The sequence below is a fragment of the Syngnathus scovelli genome, chromosome 6 (genome assembly GCF_024217435.2).
Source record: "Syngnathus scovelli strain Florida chromosome 6, RoL_Ssco_1.2, whole genome shotgun sequence".
Classification (NCBI taxonomy): Eukaryota; Metazoa; Chordata; class Actinopteri; order Syngnathiformes; family Syngnathidae; genus Syngnathus; species Syngnathus scovelli.
In genome coordinates this window covers 1,997,825-2,023,041 of record NC_090852.1, presented here as the reverse complement: position 1 = coordinate 2,023,041, position 25,217 = coordinate 1,997,825, and the positions used below count along the sequence as shown (strand labels likewise).

At 47.5% G+C, this 25,217-nt stretch overlaps 1 protein-coding gene and 1 long non-coding RNA gene across 7 annotated transcripts in view; one reads left to right on the top strand and one right to left on the bottom strand.

The window, feature by feature from the left end:
- Positions 1-25,217, top strand: part of exoc3l1 (exocyst complex component 3-like 1) — a 110,755-nt gene that overhangs the window by 34,590 nt on the left and 50,948 nt on the right. For 4 of the 6 annotated variants that reach the window (XM_049723039.2, XM_049723037.2, XM_049723044.2 and 1 more), the window contains 7 exons: positions 12,795-13,007; positions 18,199-18,392; positions 18,470-18,688; positions 18,823-18,893; positions 20,668-20,785; positions 20,939-21,064; positions 24,932-25,032. In XM_049723039.2, the coding sequence (XP_049578996.1) occupies positions 12,795-13,007; positions 18,199-18,392; positions 18,470-18,688; positions 18,823-18,893; positions 20,668-20,785; positions 20,939-21,064; positions 24,932-25,032 (1,042 nt within the window). Of the gene's footprint in view, positions 1-8,554; positions 9,153-12,794; positions 13,008-18,198; positions 18,393-18,469; positions 18,689-18,822; positions 18,894-20,667; positions 20,786-20,938; positions 21,065-24,931; positions 25,033-25,217 lie in introns of all 6 variants that reach the window. The other 2 variants (XM_068651054.1, XM_049723042.2) reach the window with 2 other exon arrangements.
- LOC137840365 (uncharacterized) lies at positions 5,011-8,566 on the bottom strand. Its single transcript, XR_011086966.1, has 2 exons — positions 5,680-8,566; positions 5,011-5,585 (listed from the first exon to the last, which is right to left on the bottom strand). It is a non-coding gene; the product is annotated as an uncharacterized lncRNA (long non-coding RNA).

Sequence of the window (25,217 nt, the reverse complement as noted above, 5' to 3'; positions counted from 1 at the left end):
GAGATGGGAGGCGTAAATGCCCTTCAGGGAGGGGAGTGAAGCACCAATAATCTTACCAGCCGTGTTCACTATGCGCTGCAGGGCCTTCATGTTGTATTCAGTGCAGCTACCACCCCAGACAGCGATACAACTGGAGAGGACGCTCTCAATGGTGCCACGGTAGAATGTAGTCATGACGGCCGGAGGAGCACTAGCCCGCCTGAGTTTCCGCAGGAAGTACTGGCGGCGCTAGCTTTCTTTGCCAGTGATGCGGTGTTGGCGGACCAGGAGAAGTCCTTACTGATGTGCACCCCCAGGAATCTGGTGCTGCTCACTCTCTCCACCACAGCACAGTCAATGGTCAGTGGCAGGTGTTGGGTGCGACCCTTCCGGAAGTCAACAACAATCTCCTTGGTCTTGTTGACGTTCAGCAGGAGGTTGTTGTCCCTGCACCACGTGGCCAGAAGGTCGACTTCCGACCTGTATTGAGTCTCGTCGCCCTCTGTGTTGAGACCCACCAGAGTCGTGTCGTCAGCAAACTTCACTATGCGGTTGTCGCTGTAGGACGCAGTGCAGTCATGCGTCAGCAGGGTGAAGAGCAGCAGACTGAGCACACAGCCTTGGGGGGCCCCCGTGCTCAGCGTGATGCTGGCGGAGATTCTGTCACCAACACGTACCACCTGAGGCCTCTGACAGAGGAAGTCCAGTAGCCAGTTGCAGAGGTAGGTACTGAGGCCCAGCTTGTCGAGTTTGCAGATGAGTTTTTGTGGCACAATGGTGTTGAAGGCAGAACTGAAGTCTACAAACAGCAATCTCACATACGAGTCCCTACTCTCCAGGTGGGAGAGGGCCGAGTGAAGGGCAGAGCAGATGGCATCCTCAGAGGACCGTTTGGCCCGGTACGCAAACCGGAAGGGGTCTAAGGTGGGGGGGAGAATGGATCTGATGTGCTCCGAGACAAGCCGCTCATGATGATGGGTGTCAGTGCCACGGGGCGGTAGTCATTGAAGAAGGACGGAACAGGCTTCTTCGGCACAGGTACGATGGTGGCAGCCTTGAAACACGAAGGGACGATGGCCTGCTGCAGGGAAATGTTAAAGATGTCCGTGAAGACACCCGCCAGCTCCCCAGCACAGTCCTTCAGCGCTCGACCTGGAATGTTGTCAGGGCCCGCCGCCTTACGGGTGTTGATAGTGGCAAGTGCCCTCCTCACGCTGTCGGCAGAGAGGCACAGGGGCTGCTCGTGTGGAGGGGGTCTTCAGCGGGCAAGTGCTGTTCTGAGTGTCGAAGCGAGCATAGAAGCGGTTAAGATCATTGAGCAGACGGACGTCGCCCTCACAGCTCTGCGGCGCGGGCTTGTAGTCCGTGATGGTCTGAATGCCCTGCCAAAGGCTCCGTGCGTCCCTGCTGTCCTTGAAGTGGGCGGTAATCTTGCAAGAGAACGCCCTTTTCGCTTCCTTGATGTCCCGAGACAGGTCGGCCCTCACTGCCCTCAAGCCAGCCTCATCCCCCGCTCTGAAGGCTTTGTCCCTGGCCCTCAGCAGCCTGAGGACAGCCCCCGTCAGCCATGGCTTCCAGTTAGCCCGAGTGACGATGGACTTCGAGTGAGTCACATCATCAATGCACTTTGTGACGTAAGAGGAAACAGAGTCAGTATACTCCTCTATGTCTGTCCGACCGTTGCAAGTGGCCGCCCGCTTAAACATGTCCCAGTCAGTAGTGCCAAAGCAGTCTCGAAGCGCATCAGAGGCACCCTCAGGCTACACCCGTACCCGCTTGCGAACCGGCCTGGATGCCTTCACCCTTTGTCTGTATGCAGGCAAAAGCATAACAGTGAGATGGTCAGAAAGTCCAAGATGGGGGAGGGCCTTGAAAGCTCCTTTATGTGTAGAGTAGACCAGGTCCAGGAAGCTGTCACCACGTGTTGGAAAATTAACATGCTGGTGAAGCCTCGGAAAAACAGACTTCAGGTTAGCATGATTAAAGTCCCCAGCGAAGATGGTGAAACCGTCAGGGTGCGCCGTCTGTTGTTCACTAACTGCCTGGTGCAGTTCACTAAGAGCCGCGATCCTGTCGCCTTTGATGTTGGAAGGCGGGATGTATACCGCGATTAGCAGAATTGCAGTAAATTCTCTCGGTAGGTAAAAAGGACGGCACTTAATGACCACAAACTCCGCCAGTGGCGAGCAGTGCCTGCATAGCACTACGGAGTCCCGGCACCATTCGTCACGGATGTAGACACATATTCCACTTCCTCGCGACTTTCACCCTCTCACAATGGCACGGTCTGCCCGATAGCACGCTAGCCGCTCCAGATGCACAGCAGAGTCCGGAATGTTGACAGTCAACCAGGTCTCAGTGAACGCGAACACGCAGCAGTTACGCACTGTCAGGTTTGTGGATCTCAGTAGGCGAACGTAATCCATCTTGTTGTCCAGCGAACGAACATTCGCCAGAAGAATGGAAGGCACGGCCGGGCGAGCTGGGTTCACCGCCAGCCTGGCCCGGACGCCTCCGCGCTTGCCCCTCTTCTGCCTCCTCGCACACGGCTTCCGACGCATTCCAACCGGGGAGGAATAGCAGGCGAGACCGGCGACGCACCAGGACGGAGCAGTCCGAGCACCTTTAATGTCTCTGCATCAAAGTCCAGAACGCCACAAAACCCACTTTCGCCGATGTCGAGCAGAACCTGCCTGCTGTACCTGTAGCATGACGTATCATGACGAGACGAACACATAAAACTGTCGGACAAACACTCATTAAACGAACGAAACATCCTATGGGCGGGACAGAGAGAGGTCACTGCGTGTGCACGCGCCGCCATCTTTACCAAAAAGGGCCCACTAGATCCACGTCTATGTGGTCAAACCGCCTGGTCGGAATCGGAAAAAGCTCGAGGCTCTCCCTGGTGTGACGGTGAAATTTGGCACGCTGACACTGCACGCACACAACTGCACAACCCCTAACCTCCTTACGTACTCCAGGCGAAACAAACTTGGCCGTCTCCAGCTTAACTGATGCACGAAGGCCAGAATGTGAAAGGAAGTGGATGGAGTAAAAAACCCAATAACACAATTTCAACGAAACTCCGGGATGAGGACCATCCGTGGACACATTGCAAAGAAAAGCTGAACTGTCCTCACTCAAAGCCACTTCCTCAATCTTCAGAGCCGTACCTCACAATTTTAGGCTGCGAATGTCAGGATCAATAATGCGGTCTGCTGCAATCCAAGAAAATTTCAACTTTTGAGCTGGATTCGACAAACCAGCATACGTGATAGACAGTCAGCTTCAGGGTTACATTTACCCGCCACATGCTAAATGTTTGTGGTAAACTCGGAAATGGACGCTAAGTGCTGCTTGTTCTCTTGCAGCCTGCAACAACAAAAAATCTAATGGGCTGCCACACACCATCTACCAGCTGCTCAACCACCGCATCTACAGCAACATCAGACACGTCTGTAGTCAAAGCCACTATCACCGTGGAAATCGGGTGGGCTAAGATAGCTGTGCTTGCGAGGGCGTCCTTAGCTTGTTGAAAAGAAAAAAACTCAACTGGGATGTTTTTCATGGCATCGTAAAGAGGCTGCATGAGGTGGGTCACACGAGGAAGGAACCGGTTATGAAAATGAACCATGCCCCAAAACGCCTGCAGCACCTTAACTGGGGCAGGACTGGGGAAATCCACCAGTACCTTCACTTTGGTGGGCAACGGGACCGCGCTGCCATGTGAATCCAGGCGCTTAAACACTTTCATCAAGATAGACAAACACAAAGTCAAGGTCACGTAAGAGAGTCCATCAACCATAACCCCCTTATGCGCATGCACGGTTGTGCTCAGTAATACTGTTAAGCACACGAAAATCACCACAGGCCCACCAAGAACCATCCATTTTCGGCAACATGTGCCTACAGGCTATTCGATTGCCCCACAATCCCCAAACGCTTCATTATAGTAAACTCCCCTTTTGATATAGACAATTTGGCCATGTCAAGGTGACGCGCGCAGGCAAAAACGGGCGGCCCCACAGTGAGAATGAAATGCTCCACCAGTGGAAAAAAGCTAGAGTCTGCCAGCAACCTCTGATAAATGTCCCCCGATGTAAAAAAACTAGCCTGCACAATCCCTCTGATTCCTCCGGCCTCAAAAAGTGGCGAAAGACGCAGCATCAATTAAACGTCCATTAAGAACATCGGCAAGCAGTCCATGTGCACACAGAAAATCTTGGCTGGATGGGGCCATCTTGGCTGGATGGGGCCATCTTGGCTGGATGGGGACATCTTGGGTGGGGACATGTAGGGACATGTATTTTAGCTTTTTTAACTTTACTAATTTGACATTCAATAGTTTGCGGGGACCGTTCAATAGTTTGCGGGGTCGTAGTCGTCTCCAAGAGTCGATTCGTTAAAGAGCCAGCATTTACTGACTCCAAGCTGCCTGTGTGTAAATTTGTGGCTGAAGACATCTGAAAGACAGAGGCCAGGTTTTGATGCATCTAATTTGACATTGACTCCTGGGTGCAAGTTGTAGCGGGGTCGTATCTAAGAATCGAGCCGTTAAAGAACCTGCATTTACTGGCTCCGAGTCGCCTATGTGTAAATTTGCGGCTGAAGACATCTGAAAGCGAGAGGCCAGGTGTTGGTGCATCTAATTTGAGGTTCAATAGTTTGCGGGGACTGTACAATAGTTTGCAGGGCCCCAGTCGTCTCCACGAATTGAGCTGTTAAAGAGCCCACATTTACTGGCTCCGAGTCGTCTATGTGTAAATTTGTTGATGAAGACAAACCTTCTCCACCAATCATTAGCTATAGGAGAGCGTTTTCGCGTCACATGACCCCATAGGCGTGACCTTCTCCCCGCCAAGTTTGAAGTTAGTTTGGGACAGACGACCTGTCCCAAACTCATATTAGAGGACAAGCCAGCGCATGAGCTCTGATCAGCTGAGTCGGAGTGAGCTGAATATTGTTTCGAGATGGTTAAAGGTAGGTAATGTTACTGTTTTATCAGTATAAAAATAATAACAATAATAGTAATAATAATAATACATTAAGTTTATTATAATACACATGGGTTATTTGTAAAACATCAATCAAGAATCAATCAAGAATCAAGAATTTTTCTTCGCCATGTTTGAGCATGCCAAACAAGGAATTTTACTTCGGTACATCACAGCCTCTGTTCAACATTTAGGTGACTAACAACACTCAGGACGTGCGAAAATTAACAAATATTCTCAAAAATCCCCTGATCTTAAACTCCCAGGAGGGCAAGGATAAACTCAAAACTCCAACTAGGGGAAATGAGAAACCTTGAGAAGAGACCACAGATGGGACGATCCCTCTTCCTGGATGACCAGGCTGCAATGGATGCAGAGTGGACACATAGTACACATAATACAGAAAATTCAAAAAAGGCGTGGAGAGTAGGATGTTATTGCACAGCAATGACTATGAGACTCTAAGAGTGGTGTGAGTTCATCAGAGCGACAGCCTGGGGGAAGAAGCGGTCTGTCCGGAGGGGCGTAGTTCGAACAGACTGCAACCTGGGTGAGAAGGGTCTGTAGAGATGTTACTTGTACTTTTCCTGGTCCTGGGCAGGTAAAGTCCTGGATAGATGGAAGGTTGATTCCAATTATCTTTTCTGCAGTCCTGATTGTCCGTTGCAGTAGGTGCTTGTCTTGTTTGGAGGCCGATCCTAACCAGACAGTGATGGAGGTGCAGAGGATTGACTGGATTATGGCAGTATAGCAGGTCTTCAGCAGCTCCCGCGGCAGGTTGAACTTCCTGAGCTGTCTCAGAAAGTACAGCCTCTGCTGGACCTTCTTCCGGACAGAGTCTATGTGGCTGGTCCATTTCAGGTCCCGAGAGATTGTGGCTCCCAGGAACTTGAAGATGTCTGTGGAGAAAATAGTATTACTGCGGATAGTGAGGGGTGAAAGTGGTGAAGGGTCTCGCCTGAAGTCCACTGTCAACTCCACGGTCTTGAGCGGGCTCAGCACCAGTGGACCAGCCGCTCCACCTCCTGTCTGTACGCAGTCTCGTCACCGTCCCGGATCAGTCTGATGAGAGTGGTGTCGTCTGCATACTTCAGGAGCTTCACAGGAGAGTCTCCTGAGGAGCAATCGTTAGTGTAGAGAGAGAAGAGCAGTGGGGAGAGGACACATCCCTGAGGGGCGCCAGTATTGGTGGTCCGGGTGTCGGATGTGATAGTCCCCAGCCTCACACGCTGTCTCCTGTTGGTCAGGAAGCTGGTGATCCACTGACAGGTGGAGGCAGGCACCGCGAGCTGGATGAGCTTCTGTTGGAGGATGTACGTTCCTGGGGTGTCCAGGTGGTGCAGGATGTAGTGTAGTCCCATGTTGACTGCATCGTGCACCCACCCGTTTGCCCGGTAGGCAAACTGGAGGGGTTCAAGCAGGGGGCCTGTGATGTCCTTCAGGTGGTTCAACACTGACCTCTCAAAAGATTTCATTACCACAGATGTCAGGGCGACAGGTCTATAGTCATTCAAACCTGTGATGGCAGGCTTCTTGGCCACCGTTACGATGGTGGAGCTCTTGAAGCACGAGGGCACCTCACACAGCTCCAGGGAACGGTTTGAAGATCCATGCAAAAGTGGGTGCCAGTTATTCAGCACAGACTTTCAAGCAGGAAGGGGACACGCTGTCTGGGCCCGGTGCCTTCCTGATCTTTTGTCTCCGGAACATCTGGCACACTTCCTCCTCGCGGATCTGGAATGCGGGTGCGGCCTCTGTAAGAGAGAGAGTAGGTGACAACGGTGATGGAGGTGTGGACAGAGCGGTTGTGGGGGGAGGTGAGTATGTAGATTGTGCTGCAGGAGGTCCTGTTGTGTGGCAGGACCGATCAAACCTGCAGTAAACCCTGTTTAGCTGGTTTGCAAGCCTTGGGTTCCCCACAGGGGGGTTGGTCTCTTGAAGCCCGTGATGCTCTTCAGGCCTTTCCACACTGTTGACGGATCAGGATTGGCAGAGAGGTGTCTCTCCAGGCTCTCCCTGTAACACCACTTGGCTTTCCTGACCTCTCGGTTCAGTGTGTTTCTGATCTGCTTGAACAGGTCCCGGTTGCTACTCCTGTAGGCCTCCTCCTTGACTTTGCGCAGCCTCCTGAGGTTCGGTGTAAACCAAGGTTTGTCATTGTTGTACGTGCAGAAGGTCTTAGTCTGCAGACACAGATCCTCACAAAAACTGATGTTGATGTGACATTGTCAGTGAGTTTATGTAGGTCTGAAGTTGCAGCTTCAAAAACTCCCCAATCGGTGCAGTCAAAGCAGGCTTGGAGGTCCTGCTTTGACTCCACTGTCCACTTCCTCACAGTCCTCACCACAGACTTAGAAGTTTTTAATTTCTGCCTGTAGGCAGGGATCAGATGAACTAGACAGTGGTCCGAGAGTCCTAAAGCTGCACGAGCCACAGAGTGGTATGCATCCTTTATTACGGTGTAGCAGTGGTCCAGTGTCTGTGCCCCTCTGGTGGGACACGTTATGTGCTGTCTGTATTTGGGGAGTTCGTGTGCAAGGTTTGCTCTGTTAAAATCACCCAGAACAATGATTAGTGAATTTGGTAGAAGTTTCTCCATGTCTGTCACCTGGTCAGCCAGCATGTGCGTGGCTTCACTCGCACGTGCGTGTGGTGGAATGTAAACAGCCGCCATGACGATCGAGGAGAACTCCCGTGGTGAATAGAACGGCTGGCAGTTTATGAAAAGTGTTTCTAGGAGAGGGCTGCAAGACTCTTTCAACACCGTGACATCAGTACACCAACGATCATTCATATAGAAACATAGACCACTTCCCTTTGATTTTCCGGTGAGCTCCGCGCTGCGGTCTGCACGCATTAGCCGAAACTCAGCTGGCTCCACGGCGTGGTGGGGGGTGCGTCCGTCAAGCCACGTTTCAACAAAGCACAGCGTGGCGGATCTGCTTTAGTCAGTGTTCCTTGAAGTGAGAAGCAGCCGTTCGTCCATCTTGTTCGCCAGGGAGCGGACATTCGCCAGATGAATTGATGGTCGGGCAGAACGGAACCCTCTCTGCCTCAGCTTTACGACGGGTCCGGCGCGTTTGCCACGTCATCTTTGGCGTGCTAGCTTGTATAGCACCGCCGCTCCAGCTAAAATCTCCGTCAGTCTGGATCAGAGAGAAGTGGAGAGAAAATACCAGGAGAAGACTGTCCGATGTTTAACAGGTCTTCTCTGGTAAAAGTGATCCAGGATGGACAGCAGAGGACATAGAACACACAAAATAAGACAACGTAGCAGAGGGCCATCATGACGTAAAGACGTAAACATGATGTTTATGTATTGTCCTGCAGATATTATCGTTTTTGCCGATGTTCATAATCCTCATAAGTACTTGATTTACCAGTTTGTTATTTACATTAATATATTACTCTTATTTTCTAAAGTTTATAATACGTTTTTTTCTTTCACAAAAAGCACCCTTCAACGATGACTTCAGCGGAGTTTATCTGACGCAATTAGACTTCGCTGAGTCAGACGTTCATCTATGATAGCTAATATAAATGCTACTAGTTTGTGATTTATTTTATGTATGTAACAGATCTCATAGCCGCAGCCAAAGAGGACATTAGAAAAAACTGCCGACAGAAGCTGATTCCGAATCAGCTCAGAGGCTAGCAGGCGTCTCTCGACGACGTTTTAAAATACCAGAGCCGGTGGAGCCAGCCGCATCAGATCCGGTGGAGCCAATCGCATGAGAGTCACGTTCTACCTTTGAGGCCAATCAACTCACGCCCCACGCGGACCGGCAGGAAGTTGTCACGAACATAGAGGTGGAGCCGGAAGCATTCACGGACACAGAATTGGTGGATGCTTTATCTGCATACGAAGGCGTGAACCACCCTCACGAGTTGGCGAAAAAGGTTAGAGGTATTTTCTTCAAATTTTTTTCTCTTTCTATGTTATCATTCGACTAACTATTTTTGGTATTATAACGGTTTTACTGATTTTAAATATCTACTTCCAGTTAAACGTCGTTACACGGGCCGAGGGATTCAAATAGGAAAAAGGAGGAGGTGGGCAGCCATCTACAACACGAGCCATCGTATGCAGATAAAGCATCCGCCAATTCTGTGTCCGTGAATGTTTCTGGCTCCACCTCTATGTTCGTTACAACTTCCTGCCGGTCTGCGTGGGGCGTAAGTTGATTGGCCTCAATGGTAGAACGTGACTCTGATGCGATTGGCTCCACCGGCTCTGATGCGGCTGGCTCCACCGGCTCTGGTATTTTAAAACGTCGTCGAGAGACGCCTGCTAGCGTCTATGCTGTTTCGGAATCAGCTTCTGTCGGCAGTCCGTTTTTTCTAATGTCCTCTTTGGCTGCGGCTATGAGATCTGTTACATACATAAAATAAATCACAAACCAGTAGCATTTATATTAACTATCATAGATGAACGTCTGACTCACCGTAGTCTGATTGCGTCAGATAAACTCCACTGAAGTCATCGTTGAAGGGTGCTTTTTGTGAAAGAAAAAAACGTATTATAAACTTTAGAAAATAAGAGTAATATATTAATGTAAATAAACTTGTAAATCAAGTACTTACGAGGATTATGAACATCGGCAAAAACGATGATATCTGCAGGACAATACATAAACATGACATCATGTTTTACAAATAACTTCGAGATTATTATTATCCATCCATCTTCTTCCGCTTAACTGGGGTCGGCTTGCGGGGGCAGCAGCTTTAGGAGGGACTCCCAGACTTCCCTCCGCCCAGCCACTTCATCCAGCTCATCCCGGGGGATCCCAAGGCGTTCCCAGGTCAGCTGAGAGACATTGTCTCTCCAGCGCGTCCTGTGTGGTCCCCGGGGTCTCCTACCGGCGGGACATGCCCGGAATACCTCCCCAGGGAGGCGTCCAGCAGGCATCCTGATGAGATGCCCGAGCCACCTCATCTGGCTCCTCAACGTGGAGGAGCAGCGGCTCTACTCCGAGTCTCTCCCGGATGACCGAGCTTCTCACCTTATCTCAAAGGGAGAACCCGGAAACCCTGCGGGGGAAACTCATTTTGGCCGCTTGTATCCTAGATCTCGTTCTTTCGGTCACAACCCATAGCTCGTGACCATAGGTGAGGGTAGGAGCATAGATCGACCGGTAAATTGAGAGCTTTGCCTTTTGGCTCAGCTCTCTCTTCACCACGACATACCGGTACAGAGTCCGCATTACTGCCGACGCTGCACCAATCCGCCTGTCGATCTTGCGCTCCAACCTGCCCTCACTCGTGAACAAGACCCCAAGATACTTGCACTGCTCTACATGGGGCAGGATCTCGTCTCCGATCTGGAGAGGGCATTCCACCCTTTTCCGACCGAGGACCATGGCCTCAGATTTGGAGGTGCTGACCCTCATTCCGACCGCTTCACACTCGGCTGCGAACCGCTCCAGTGAAAGCTGGAGATCACGGCTTGGAGAAGCCAACAGCACCACGTCGTCTGCAAAAAGCAGAGACGCGATGCTGAGGTCCCCAAACCGGACACCCTCAACGCCTTGGCTGTGCCTAGAAATTCTGTCCATAAAAATTATGAACAGAATCGGTGACAAAGGGCAGCCTTGGCGGAGTCCAACCCTCACTGGGAACTAATCTTACTGCCAGAAATGCGGACCAAACTCTGGCATCGGTGATACAGGGACTGAACCGCCCTTATCAGTTGGCTCGGCACTCCGTAACCCCGAAGCACCCTCCGCAGAACCTCCCGAGGGACATGGTCAAACGCCTTCTACAAGTCCACAAAACACATGTGGACTGGTTGGGCGAACTCCCATGTACCCTCGAGGATCCTGCCGAGGGTGTAGAGCTGGTCCATTGTTCCACGGCCAGGACGAAAGCCACACTGCTCCTCCTGAATCCGAGGTTCGACCTCCCGACGGACCCTCCTCTCCAGCACCCCTGAATAGACCTTACCAGGAAGGCTGAGAAGTGGGATTCCACTGTAATTGGAACACACACTCCGGTCCCCCTTCTTAAAGAGGGGAACCACCACCCCAGTCTGCCAATCCAGAGGCACCGTCCCCGATGTCCACGCAATGTTGTAGAGGCGTGTCAGCCATGACAGCCCCACAACATCCAGAGCCTTTAAGAATTCCGGGCGGATCTCATCCACCCCCGGGGCCTTGCCACCGAGGAGTTTTTTAACTACCACAGTGACTGATTCTCCCCACCGACTCACAACGTCCCGAGTCGAGGTCAGCAGCACGCTATCTCCTCTGTAAACCCTAACCCTAACCCAGCTGAAGGCGGAGGTAGGCGACCTTCTCGTTCACCAGGGTGAACCCCAATGTGCAGGCGCCCAGCTGGGGGCCAATAAGTATACCCACACCGGCTTGACGCCTCTCACCGTGGGCAACTCCAGAGTGGAAGAGAGTCCAGCCCCTCTCGAGAGGGCTTGTACCGGAACCCAAACTGTGTGTGGAGGCAAGTCCAACTATATCTAGTCTGAACTTTTCTGCCTCGCACACCAGCTTGGGCTCCTTTCCAGCCAGAGAGGTGACATTCCATGTCCCAAGAGCCAGCTTCTGCAGCCGGGGATCGGACCGCCAAGGTCCCCGCCTTTCGCCGCTGCCCAGGTGGTGAGCCCATGGGAAGGGGGACCCATGTTTTCTTTTCGGGCTGTGCTCGGCCGGGCCCCATGGGCGAAGGCCACCAGGTGTTCACCTTCGAGCCCCACCTCCAGGCCTGGCTCCAGAGGGGGGCCCCAGGGACCTGCGTCCTGGCGAGGGAAAACTAGGTCCATATACTTTTATCATCATAAGGGGTCTTCTGAGCCGTGCTTTGTCTGGCCCCTCACCGAGGACCCTTTTGCCATGGGTGACCCTACCAGGGGCATGAAGCCCCAGACAACATGGCTCCTAGGATCATATGGGCACGCAAACCCCTCTACCACGATAAGGTGACGACTCACGAATAATAATAATAATAATTATTATTATACTGATAAAATAATAACATTACCTACCTTTAACCATCTCGAACATCTTACAAATTTACACATAGGCGACTCGGAGCCAGTAAATGCAGGTTCTTCAACGGCTCGATTCTTGGAGACGACCCCGCTACAAGTTGCAACCAGGAGTCAATGTCAAATTAGATGCACCAACACCTGGCCTCTCTCTTTCAGATGTCTTCAGTCGCAAATTTACACACAGGCAGCTTGGAGTCAGTAAATGCTGGCTCTTTAACGACTTAACTCATTGAGACGACTACGACCCCGCAAACTATTGAACGGTCCCCACAAACTATTGAATGTCAAATTAGTAAAGTTAAAAAAGCTAAAATACATGTCCTTACAAGTCCCCAACCAAGATGGCCCCATCCAGCCAGCCAAGGTGGCCCCAGCCAGCCAAGATGGGCTAGCTAGGGCCAGCCAGCCAGTGGGGCCAGCCAGCCAAGGTGGGGCCAGCCAGCCAAGGTGGTGCCAGCCAAGGTGGCGCCGCCTCGGCCGGCGCCATACACATTAGCATTTACATTGGCATAACAATGCCCCAGCCAACACGGCGTCAGCCAAGATGGCGCCGCCTCGGCTGGCGCCAAGATGGCGCTGTCTCGACTGGCGCCATACACATTATTACACAGTGCTTTATTTCCCAAATTAGTCATACATTAAATAAACATTTAAATAAATAGCAATTCTATTAACTTGTTCTAGCTGGATCCTCCGGGAGTACCTATCAAACACAACCAGAAGCAATGCATTTCCTCATAACATATGACTCTCTCAAGTCGTGTTTGTTTGATATACCCCCTCTTTGCATGTTTTCTCTGATTGGGTCTGTCCAGTTGGAAGCATGGTTTTCGAAACAGAGCGTCTGCTGGAGTCAAGAAGGCTCCTGGAAGCCCATGCCTACCTGATGAATCTGGAACAATGGCAGGATGACATCCTCTGGCAGCTCAATGGGGCTGCTGGGATGCAAGGAAGTGAGCTCAGCACTGATGACCAGGAGCTAGTGTCCAAATACTTCTCAGGTGTTAGAAAACTGGGGGAGTCTCTGGGTGAGCCAACAACAACAAACATACTCGACATAAGCAGAAGCCACAGTTTGTTTCTTTATTTCGTTTTTTGTTGCTTTGTTTTTGTCGAGTGAATATGCAAAGATTGCGATTTTTTTAAAAATGTGTTTTATTGCCATCCAAAAGCGCAAAAAATTCAGTTTCTACTCCTGCCATTCTCCAGGGCTAGTGAAATGACTAAACCTCAACATCGTAATCGTGTTCTTCTGGTCGCATCACTTCTGACACTATGTAATTTTTTGTCAACATCAAAAGAAATCAAAATGTAGGTTCTCAAGAAAATATCTTTTATACATCCAACACACAACTTCTTCCTATGTCTCCAATCCCGCTATGTCTAATCTCGTCTGAAAACTGCGCCTTGACATACATCAGTGCTAACAGTGTTCACTTCAGGGACCATAGAATTTCCATACATTACAGTATGATTTTAGCATGTATTGTTTTTATTGTATCTATTGTATTTATTATTTATTCTTGGTTCACTCTATAATACATGAAAATACACTTACTTTGGTGTGTTGTGACAGATCATCTTACCTCGCATGTCTTCGGAATTCGGAACCAAAATATTTTGAAATCACACAGTCATTCCCTAAAAACCAAATCTGTATGTCCATCTGATTTTTCTTTGAACACTTATTGAGACGTTCATCGAACATGAGGACGACTTTGTTGACACACGCAACTAGCTTCTTCTTGAAGTATGGCGCTAAACCAAACTTGATTACGTAGCAGTTCTCATCCTTGCCGCACGCAAAGCTTTTTGCTATTTCTGACTCCTTAAATATATTGATATCGAGGAAGCGCTCTCCTATGCCCTCATTGGAGGTGTATGAGTAGTGTTTGGTCACTGTGAGTCTTTGAATATAGCGTCCTCCAACCAGATATCGAAAAACTTATAATTCCCCTTGACTTCGTTTTGCCGCCATTACCAGGGAATATTATGTAGGCACAAATTATTTTGTTGATGTTTTCACTGCGAACACTCACTGTTAGACATCATAGACCTTTTTTTTAACGGTTATTGGCAGCCACAGCATTGCATTAACACTGCACACTACAACATACGTCCCAGGTCCTACACGAACATATAATTTATATAATAAATGAAATTACGTGATTTCTAGGGAATAGGCCAGCATTTAATACCAATGAGAAAAAGTCATAAAGGAGGATCACGGTTTGAAAATGTCTGATGGCATCTACTGTTTAATATTTTTTAATGGCCTTATTTTTCACTACCGTTTTGGCCCGAATATAAGACGATGTTTTTTGCATTGAAATAAGACTGAAAAAGTGGGGGTCGTCTTATATTCGGGGTCTAGACATTATACCGATTTTCACTTTTGCGCAGCGGTAAATTAAAGGTTGCTGGTATCGACTATGTTGCTGTGATCGTGCGCACCTTTGACAAGTGAGTATATACATTTCATTGTTACTACTGTCCACTGTTGTGCCGTTTGTCCGATCGCGGTTTGCTTCGTGTGCGCGCCGTTTGATTGACAGGCCTGGCGCGCTCCTTTAAGTTTGCCTCGCATTATACGAGTAGCCGTTACACAGCGGCACGGCGACTAACGATCGCCAGCAAATGTATTTTGTTGTCTCGATCGATTACTTATGTTTGGTGTGTTGCCGAGAGTATTTCATTTATGGTTATTTTTTTTTTTTTTTCCAATAATTCAGTAAAGCAATCAAAACTGAACCACGTCTTCCCTCCTGTGTTCTGACCGACACCCGGGGATGAAAAGAGCATAACCATCCAAGCCAACCCCCTATACCACATATGTCAGAGTTACGGCCCGCGGGCCAGATCCGGCCCGCGAATTGATTATCTATGGCCCCCTGGATGATATTGAATTACTATTAGAACCGGCCCGTAGGCCACACCCGCCCGCTGGTGTTTTGCACGCACCAACACTACATTTCCCACAATGCAACGGTAGCCCGCGATGTCCCTGCAGCTCGCACAAGCGGCTTCATTATTCATCAGTAGTCAGAGCAGAGTTCAACTTTCTGATACCCCCCTCCTCAAAAATGGCTAAACGTAAGGTGGACGCTGAGAACAGGGGGTTTCAGGCCAGGTGGGAGGCAGAGTACATGTTTACGGAGGTAAGAGGCAAACCTGTGTGTCTTCTGTGTGGAGAAAATGCGGCTGTAATGAAAGAATTAAATTTAAGAAGGCACTATCAAACGTCTAAGAAACACACAGACCAAGACAAGAATATGGAATATGAACAAAAGCTACAGAAGGTGGAAGAATTAAAACGAGGCCTTAAGTCCAGACAGGCTATGTTCACGTATGCTAAATCACAAAGCGAGGCTGCTGCCAAGGCTAGCTTTATTGTGGCAAAAGAGATCGCCAAATCAGCCCGGCCCTTTGCAGAAGGAGAGTTGATCAAAAACGGGTTTTGAGCCTCAGAGCCTAACGCCGAACATTGATGAACTTGTACAAACAATGAGACACCTCTAAGTATCAGGCTCAGCCTCAGACAAGTGAGCATCACAGAACAGTAACGTATTTTCCGTTTTTTAATTCGGTTACATTTTTACATTTGTTTCTACAAGACGTGATTTTTCTTTGAAGAAAGTATTGTTTTGTCTGTGTGCCGTAAATTTTTGAATTTTATTTATTTATATTTATTTTTCAGTTGAATGGACCAAGGGAAAATTGCAGATAAGAGCCATGAGAAAGAATACAACTGATTTGATTATTTTTTTATTTTACGATTTGAAAGCAATGATCGGTAGATCATAGAGCAGCACAATAATACATTTTCAGTTTATAATGCATGCACTTTTACTTATGCATTTATGTTGATATTAAGAAACACATTTTGTTTTTAAAACAATTGAATTTTTTGCTGTTTGGCTGTTGAAAATGTTTTCCCTTGAAGTTACTGACAGAGCCATAACAAAATATTGCCATATTCATTTAATCATTAAATAATGTACACTGTGTTAGGTCTTAGTTCAAAAGGCTATGTGCAATCATTCTGATATATTTTAATAAACATTGAACCAGTCCGGCCCTCGGCTTGTAGCAAATTAGTTTTTTTGGCCCTCGGTGTGTTTGACTTTGACATCCCTGCCCTATACAGTCCTCAGGCTCCCCAACAATAGCGGTAGCAGTTTACATTATTTTATTGCAATGTTTTTCCTTATTCAGATTTGTTTCAAGACTAGTTAGACTTCACTTTGGTAGTTAATGCAGTTATTGCAATTTTGTTGTTTTGTCACAGTAGATTGGTTTATTTACATTCCAAAAACCAGAAGCCATTCATTTACAAATGTGATTGCAGTTTAGTTTACCGTATTTTTCAGACTAAAAGTTGCTCCAGAATATAGGTCGCATTAGCCATAAAATGCACAATAACGTGAAAAAAAAACATATAAGTTGCTCCGGAGTATAAGTCGCATTTTGGGGGAAATTTATTCGACAAAATCCAACACCAAGAACAGACATGAACGAGCAACAACAGGCTAAACGCTTGCACTTCAAAATATTCCACAGGCTATTTAACAAAATATATAAATTATATATCAAATAACTATTATATAAGCAATAATATTATGAAACCATGTGTCACTCCAAATCATTAAATCAAATTCCTCGTCCTTTGTCAACAACGCCATGCGTGCACCCTGATTTCAGCCTCGTCATTATTCCACAGATCTAGTATATAACTATATTATAGCGTTAACAAAGTACAAGGAAAGACGTGGGTTTGGTAAACGTCTCTTTATTAAACAAAACAAGAGTTCAACGAGCCAACAACTACTGAACTGTAACGACAAAAACATATACAAGTTGCTACACGAAATAAAATATATCATAACTATAACAAATAGTTCACTCCCCGGAGGTGGCAGTTCCAGCCACGGAAGTGGAAGAGAGCTCCATAGAATAGGACCGGGCGTGTGTAAAAGCCATGTCCAAGCCCCATCCACCGTCCCCGGACAGCCACCTGGCCGAGCGCCGGCCCCCGACTTCCATCCACGGAGGTGAAAGAGAGCTCCGTAGAGGAGGACCGGGCGTGTGTAAAAGCCATGTCCGAGCCCCATCCACCGTCGACGGACAGCCACCCGGCCGAGCGCCGGCCACCGACTTCCCGCCACGGAGGTGGAAGAGAGCTCCGTAGAATAGGACCGGGCGTGCGTAAAAGCCATGTCCGAGCCCCATCCACCGTCTCCGGACAGCCACCCGGTCGAGCACCAGCCCCCGACTTCCATCCACGGAGGTGAAAGAGAGCGCCGTAGAGTAGGACCGGGCGTGCGTAAAAGCCATAATAGTTTTTCAAACCTTCTGTGTCACTCCAAATCATTAAATCCTTCAAACTCTTTGTCCTCCGTGTCACTTACAAACAAAGCCGCTAATGATGCCGGTAGTACGTGGGGCCCTTCGTCATCTTCGTCATCCCGTGATCGAATCCTTTGTCCTTTATGTAAACAACCGCTGCGCCGCTGACGTCCCTTGTAGTTCAAACTACAGTAATCCTACACTACACCGCAGTTCATTTATCGCGGTTTAACCTTTTTTTTTTTACATCGCAGTTCATTTATCGCGGTTTAACCTTTTTTTTTTATTATTTTGAAAATTTGTGAAAAAAAAATCACATATAAGTCGCCCCCCCATCCAAACTATGAAAAAAACACGATTTATAGTCAGAAAAATACGGTAGTAAAGTTGCAGATATTTGAAATGTTTTTTTTGATTACGTAAAATTGAATTAAAGATAAACAAAATGCATTCAGTTAAATATGAAAAAGGAATTGCCATAGTGCCCCAGTCAACAAGGAACTACTTTCCATGTCCAACTTTGAACAAGAGTCAAGGTTTGTGTGTTCAAGACTGGAAATCCGAGATTTTTTTTCTGTTAATATTTTCCCTTTTTTGTGTCCTCAAGGGATTACGAGGCGATTACTGTGTGTTTTGGCGCAACATCCTAGCCCCCTCTATTAACTAACTGGAACTTTTGGGCTTGAGCAGTGAGCACCCACTCACTTAAAATGTCTGTCCACGTGCTTGTAAACAAATGTGTGAAAATCACTGTAAAGTAAAAGATTCTATTTGTAGTTCTTAATGCGTATTGGTTGTTTAATGTGTCGGATGTATTGCCAATATAAACCATTTTCTTTCACCCTTACAAACTTTAATTTCCCGTCACTGCAGGAAAGGAGCTGTGGGCAGTTGTGAGAAATACCTTTGCTGTAGTTCACCAAAACCCCACATTGTTTGTAACGACTGTGAGGATTATAGAGCGAGAAGAGGCTATTGACAGAGTTCTGCTGGAGGAACGAGCTGAATGCAATGCTAGGCCCCTATCCCCTGGACGACCTCGCTGCTGGAGAGCACGTTTCTTCCAGGTGCCTCTTCTAACATGATTCTAACATTACCAGTGTCTCTAATTTTAAATTACTTAAGCTTTGGATTTCCTTTTTAGGTTCTGGAGGAAGTGGTGACTGCTCGGTTTCGTGGTGTGTCTTACCTTCACACACAGGGTCCAGGTTTGGCAGGGCGTCTCTCTACTCTGCAGGATGCTGTAATGTCCGATCTGGCCACAGTACGCCACTTGCTGGAGCCCTGCGTCCCACCACACTACCGGCTAACTAGAGCCTACCTCAAGGCAATCCACCACTGTTTACATGCTCACTTGACACAGGTGAGAATTTCCTCAGTTGGGTTAATGCACCAAAACAACAGCAATTATTTCCCCGTTACTCTAGCTATAACCAAAAAAAATATATACTCCAAACTTATTATACACATTTACTATGACAATTTTTTGTGGTGTAGGTTAGCAGTTGGGACCTGGAGAGTGGGGAGATTTTTGCTGTGCTCAACTGGGTACTACATGTCTACAAAAGGTGAGGTCCATCACCTTCGCAGACTGTGCACTCAACCAACCAATCAATCAACTAATCAATCAATCATTCTATTCATAAATCACTTTTCATACAAAATGTGTAGCTCAAAGTGCTGTACATCAGTTAAAAACAAACCTCCAGCCCACCCCATCACCAGCTGTACCAAGCGTAACCATGCCGGGAAACGTGGAAACACACAGGCACGCGCACACACATCTGTGGCTAAAAGCAAGAGCAACTTGACCGGAAATCCTGAAGAGCCCTGAAGCTCGGCACCGGGCATCCAGGTGACAAATGCACCACCTCAAGGAGCCATCTGTGGCAGGACTGTACCATGTGCCACGGCCGGTAGCCACCCCCACGGAGTCCCCAGTACAGCAGCAGTACATGCATCGGTTGTAGTCGGGGAGCTCATGGGTAAAGACACAACCGCAGCCCAGAGCCGCTCCATCCGTATAGGGCTCCTTTTGAGGAAACACTAATAAAAGTAAACTATTGCTGAAATAAGCAATATTTTTGAAAGGCTCAAACTATTTATGTAGAAATACTAGGAAGTAAAATAATCATTCTAGAGCATGAACACTAAGATGGTACTAACATAAAAGAAACAATAGGTGTGAATATAAAAAAACATCTGAATAAATTAAATTATACAAAATAGGTAAAAGAAAACAAGACACAAGTAAAACAAAGGTTAATATATATATATATATAATTTAGCTTTTAATTAAGATCTGTTTAATACACGATAGATCAATTTAATACAATTATATATATATATATATATATATACAACTAAACATTGATTTTACGCGCAATTATTGTACGTGACTTTCTGTCTGACGTGGTTTTTGGGCTAAAGAATGTTCCTAAAAGTCTCTGCTCTCGGCTGATGCGCTTCCGCGCTAGACCTCGGAGCGCACGTCGCCAATACGGAACTGAGCGTGCTAATCGGCGCTGGTCACCACCACCTGCCCCGTGTTACCCGCTGATTAGGGCGTGTATATAGACGCCATTTGTCGAAATAAAGATAAAACTCACCGTTACGTTGAATTAGTGGAAGCACTGAGCTTGTTTTTCAGAAACGAGCCGGTCCCATGTAGGCGTAATCGGAGACAATGACACCCGAAGTCTTTAAGGTTTGTCTTTTAATACAGGATGCTTGGTCTCCATGTGCCGAAGCAGTTTTGAAGGTTTCATTGCCTCATTAGCTAGCATGTCGCCACATATTATGCAGAGTGGGCTTGGCGCGTCACCTGTGGCAATAAATCCAATATTTTAAGTAGGACTCCAGAAATTTTCTTTTAAATGCAGCGTTCCTTTTGTTAGAAGTCATAGCCTCTTCTTCCGTCTCCTCATTGGGCTTTTTTCCCTTTCCGAAGAAGCTTTCCAAACATCTCTGTTTCTTGCTCATATTTGCTTGCTTTGCGGGCTCGCATGAGGTGACATGTCACGTGACCGAGATGAGCGTCTTGACCTGAACCGACGGATGTAATTGGGAGAGAATCGGCAATTTGTTTTACATTTTTCAAAATAAAATTCTTAGTCTTTTTTGCTAGCTTTGCGGGCTCGACTGAGGAGACATGTCACGTGACCAGGACGAGCATCTTGACCTAAATTAATTGATCGTCCATTAGATTTTTTTTTTTTTTTCTGTGCGGCTTGGCGGCCCGGTACCAAGTGACTCACGGACCGGTACCGGTCCGCGGACCGGGGGTTGGGGACCACTGCTTTAGATAGAAAAACCCAGGCTCTGACAGTATTGCTTTGGCAGCTCTGAAATGATGGGTCATCCAGAGCTGCTGTATGACATGAAGGGGGAAGAGCTGGAACCTCTGATCTCTCCTGAGGGACTAGAGCAACTTCAGACCAAATATGTCTCAAGTGTTCGGGTGAGTACTATACGAACAACATACACCAAATCAGTTGTCTTATCGAATGAATATTGAAATATTGTATTCAATGGTATACAGTGCATACTTTCCCTGTTCAATAAAATATGCAGTAGGAGACCATCATCTTTCTGGTTGTTCTTCCTACTGTAGAAGAGTGTGTCTGAATGGATGCATAAAGCTCTGCAGGTGGAGCTGCAAGACTGGCAAAGGGACCAGGAGCCAGAGACAAACCATGAAGGTTTCTACCAAACCAGCCTACCAACTATCATCACTCAGGTAACCGACTTTTAATTGAATCTGTGCAGTCAAACGCAGTCCAACCATACGCCTACAAAATACAGTGGAATGCAAATTTTGGGCACCCCTGATCATTTTCAAGATATTTCTTTATAAATCATTGGTTGTTCGGATCAGCAATTTCAGTTAACTATATCATATAGCAGACAAACAGTGATATTTAAGAAGTGAAATGAAGTTCATAGGATTTCCAAAAAGTGTGCAATCATTACTTAAACAAAACATTAACGTTTCTTTAATCCGCACTAGGATTATTTTGCGTGTATTCACACCTGTACAAAAGGTCTGGACCAGCATTACAATCGAGGACTGAATACACCCTGAGGTTTGACCTCCTCTCCAGCACCCCTGAATAAATCTTACCGGGTAGGCTGAGGAATGTAATTCCTCTGTACGTGGAACACACTCTCCAGTCCCCCTTCTTAGAAAGGGGGACCACCACCCTGGCCGATAATCCTGAGGTACTGTCCCCATGCAGTGATGTAGAGGTGTGTCAGTGTCAGGTCTAAATACCATCAGACATTATTTTACACACTAAAACAAAGAGGAGAAGACAACCAGTGTTCGTTTTACTCGCGAGGAGAATTACGTAGAAGGCCCAGTTACAGTCCTCCACCAATTCTGCGCTCCTCTTCCGCGATCTCCTCTTTTTACTTTGGGTTGCCCTGGTTACAAAAGGCATTGCTACACTAAAGGGAGGGGAGATCAAAGTCAAAGTCAAAGTCAGCTTTATTGTCAATTTCTCCACATGCCAAAGACACACAAAGAAACCGAAATTTCGTTCCCCCCTATCCCACGGTGACAAGACATGGCTCACAACAGACAAACAAGTAACAAGTATAACAAAAGCGTGCTGAATAAATAATGAATAAATAACACAACAATAAATAAATAAATAAGAGGAGCAGAAAAAAAAAAGGAGCAAGTGCGCGTACAGCAGACATTCCCGAAAATAGCGCAACAGTGCCACACGCTACGCAGAAGGGGGTAGCGAGTTCAGGGCCCTAACAGCCTGGGGAAAGAAGCTGTTGGCAAGTCTGGTGGTGCGGGAGCGCAGGCTCCTGTACCTCTTCCCAGAGGGCAGAAGGTCTAACAAAGAGTGAGCCGGGTGACTCACATCTCTGGCAATCGAGGTTGCCTTGCGGGCGAGATGGGAGGTGTAAATGTCCTTCAGGGAGGGGAGCGAAGCACCAATAATCTTACCAGCCGTATTCACTATGCGCTGCAGGGCCTTCAAGTTTTGTTCAGTGCAGTTACCACCCCAGACAGCGATGCAACTGGTGATGACGCTCTCAATAGTGCCACGGTAGAATGTAGACAGGACTGCCTGAGGAGCACATGCACGCCTGAGCTTCCGCAGGAAGTACAGGCGGCGCTGAGCTTTCTTTGCCAGTGACGAGGTGTTTGCGGACCAGGAGAGGTCCTCACTGATGTGCACCCCCAGGAACTTGGTGCAGCTCACCCTCTCCACCACAGCACCATCGATGATCAAATTCAGATTGTGGCTGTAGCAACGCTGATTAGCTAAGGAATGTTATGTGGTGCCAGGCCTTGGCCGATTCGTCACTCCAGCAGTTAGGTTGCAGTCTATCCTGCTCCTCCTCAGCCGGTTGGCTGCTGGTTGGCTGACTCGTCCTTGATGAGATATCTCGAAGCGTGTTGAGTACCGCTTTACTGTGGAACAATGCAACTTTCTTGCTAATTTTCACACAATACTAATATTGAGTAAATATGGGATAACTTATATGCAACTACTTCAACAGATATGTCTTTTCTGTAACACTTAAAAAACAGTCTCGATCAACAACAATCCATAGGTAAAAGCTATAGAATTGATTAAAAGAGAAAGAAGTTCCTTTGAACTAAACAGAGTACTTTTTCAGGTGCGAGGGAGCTCTGCTCATAGCTAGTGAGATAAGAAAGGAAGGGAGTTAAAGGAACTCTCTGGAGCTAGACAGAGAGCTTTGTTGAAGCAAGGGACTCCCAACTCGTAAATTATGAGGCCCTTGGTCAGGCCGACCATCTAATTATTCCAACAGCCAGCCAGGAAAGCCCCTAAACATCCAGAGCCTTTAGGAACTCCAGGCTCATGCCCCACCCCATTCCCCCCCACCCCCCGACCCTGCTTTGCCACCGAGGAGCTTCTTCACCACCTTGGTGACTTTAACCACAGAGATAGTCAACTTCAGAGTCTCCAGGCTTTGCTTCGTCAATGGAAGGCGCGTCGGTGGAATTGAGGAGGTCCAGCTCAGTGGCCTAGTAGTAGAGTGTCCGCCCTGAGACTGGAAAGTTGTGGGTTCAAACCCCAGCCGGGTCATACCAAAGACTATAAAAATGGGACCCATTGCCTCCCTGCTTGGCACTCAGCATTAAGGGTTGGAATTGGGGGGTTAGATCACCAAATGATTCCCGAGCGTGGCACCGCTGCTGCTCACTGCTCCCCTCTCCCCCAGGGGATGGATCAAAATCACATGGGGATGGGTTAAATGCAGAGGACAAATTTCACCACACCCAGATGTGTGTGTGACGATGATCATTGGGACTTTGGGGGGACATCAAGGAGTTCTACAGCACCCCGTCTCCACTATACACGGTGTTAACGCTGCACTGCTTCTTCCTCCTGAGATGCTGTGGACCAGAATTTCCTCAAAGCCATCTAGGAGTCGTTTTCCCAGACCTCACAGAAGTCCTCCTATAATTCAGTTTTTGCTTCAGCAGCCATTGTAGCCGTGTTCCACCTGGTCATCTGGTGCCAGCCAGCTTCCTCCGGGGTCCTATAGGCCAAAAAGGCCTGATAGGACTCTTTCTATCCTCACCACCAGTCTCCCACAGCGGGTTTGGAGGTTGCCATCACAACAGGCCACCTTACGACCACAGCTCCGATCGCCCGCCTCAACAATGGAGGCACGGAACATGCTCTACTCACACTCATTGTCCTCAGGATGTGACCAAAGTTCCACCGGAGGGAGGTGGGAGTTGAAACTGTTTCTGACCGGATTTTTTCAGACGTTCTCAACAAACACAATACGTTTGGGACTGCCAGGTCGGACTGGCATTTTCTCCCATCATCGGAGCCAACACACCACCAAGTGGTGATCATTGACGGCTCCGCCCCTCTCTTTTCCTGAGTGCCCAAAAATGCGGCAGCAAATCCAATAACACAACTACAAAGTTGATCATCGAACTGCAGCCGAGGGTCTCCTAATGCTAATAACGTTTCTCAAATTTCTCCCCTGATACCACTGACGGACTGTTAAATAGGATGTCTTAAAATATACTATATATTAATGTATATAAACCGCGAGCTCTGTGGGACCAGACAAACTTCAACCAATCATTGTCGGCGTGATTAATGGCAACATTGGTCAGTTAACTTCAATCTGTCAATCAACCCATTTTCCGTGTTTTATTTCCTTGTTGATATCCATGCCAAGAACTGTGTATGCACGTAACTTGTGATTAAAACTTCGCGGATTTTAGACACTCTGGCTTAGTTCCCTTAGTAACGTTCCCTGCTTGACTTGACTGAGTGAAAATGACTGATGAACGTCATGATGATGAAGGTTCTCGCAAAATAAAGCCTGTTTTTGACATCTTTGATAAGACAACTTCAAATATGGCGCCCGTGCATGTGAGTGTGGAGGCGTTTCCTAAAAACAACAGGGAAAGGTGGCAAGGAGGGACCTGCGCATGCGCAATATTCAGAAACGAACAAAAATGGCTCTGATTTCTGAGCTGTCGATAAGATCGTCTGTAATGCCTTTAAGTTCCTGCTGTGCAAAAGGGCCTATACTTAAAGGTAAATGGTGTGGTGTGTCATTGAATTATATTTGTCTTCTGTGATAGATGTTGGAAGAAAATGCCCGTGTGGCCCTAATGATTGGCAAATCCCTCAGAAACCAAACAATCCAAATGGGGCTGTGTGAAATGGAGAACCTTCTCAACAGGTTTGTCTTTTTTGTTTTTATGGCTACCTTGCCCGTGCAAGTACCAAGCAATCATTTTTATTATAAGATGTGGCTCATGTAAAAGCATTGAAACAGTAAGGCCAATTCCTTTATTTTTGCTCTCAAAAATTCAGGTTTTATTCTTGGGTATTTACATCTGGATCTGATACACCAACCTCACACCA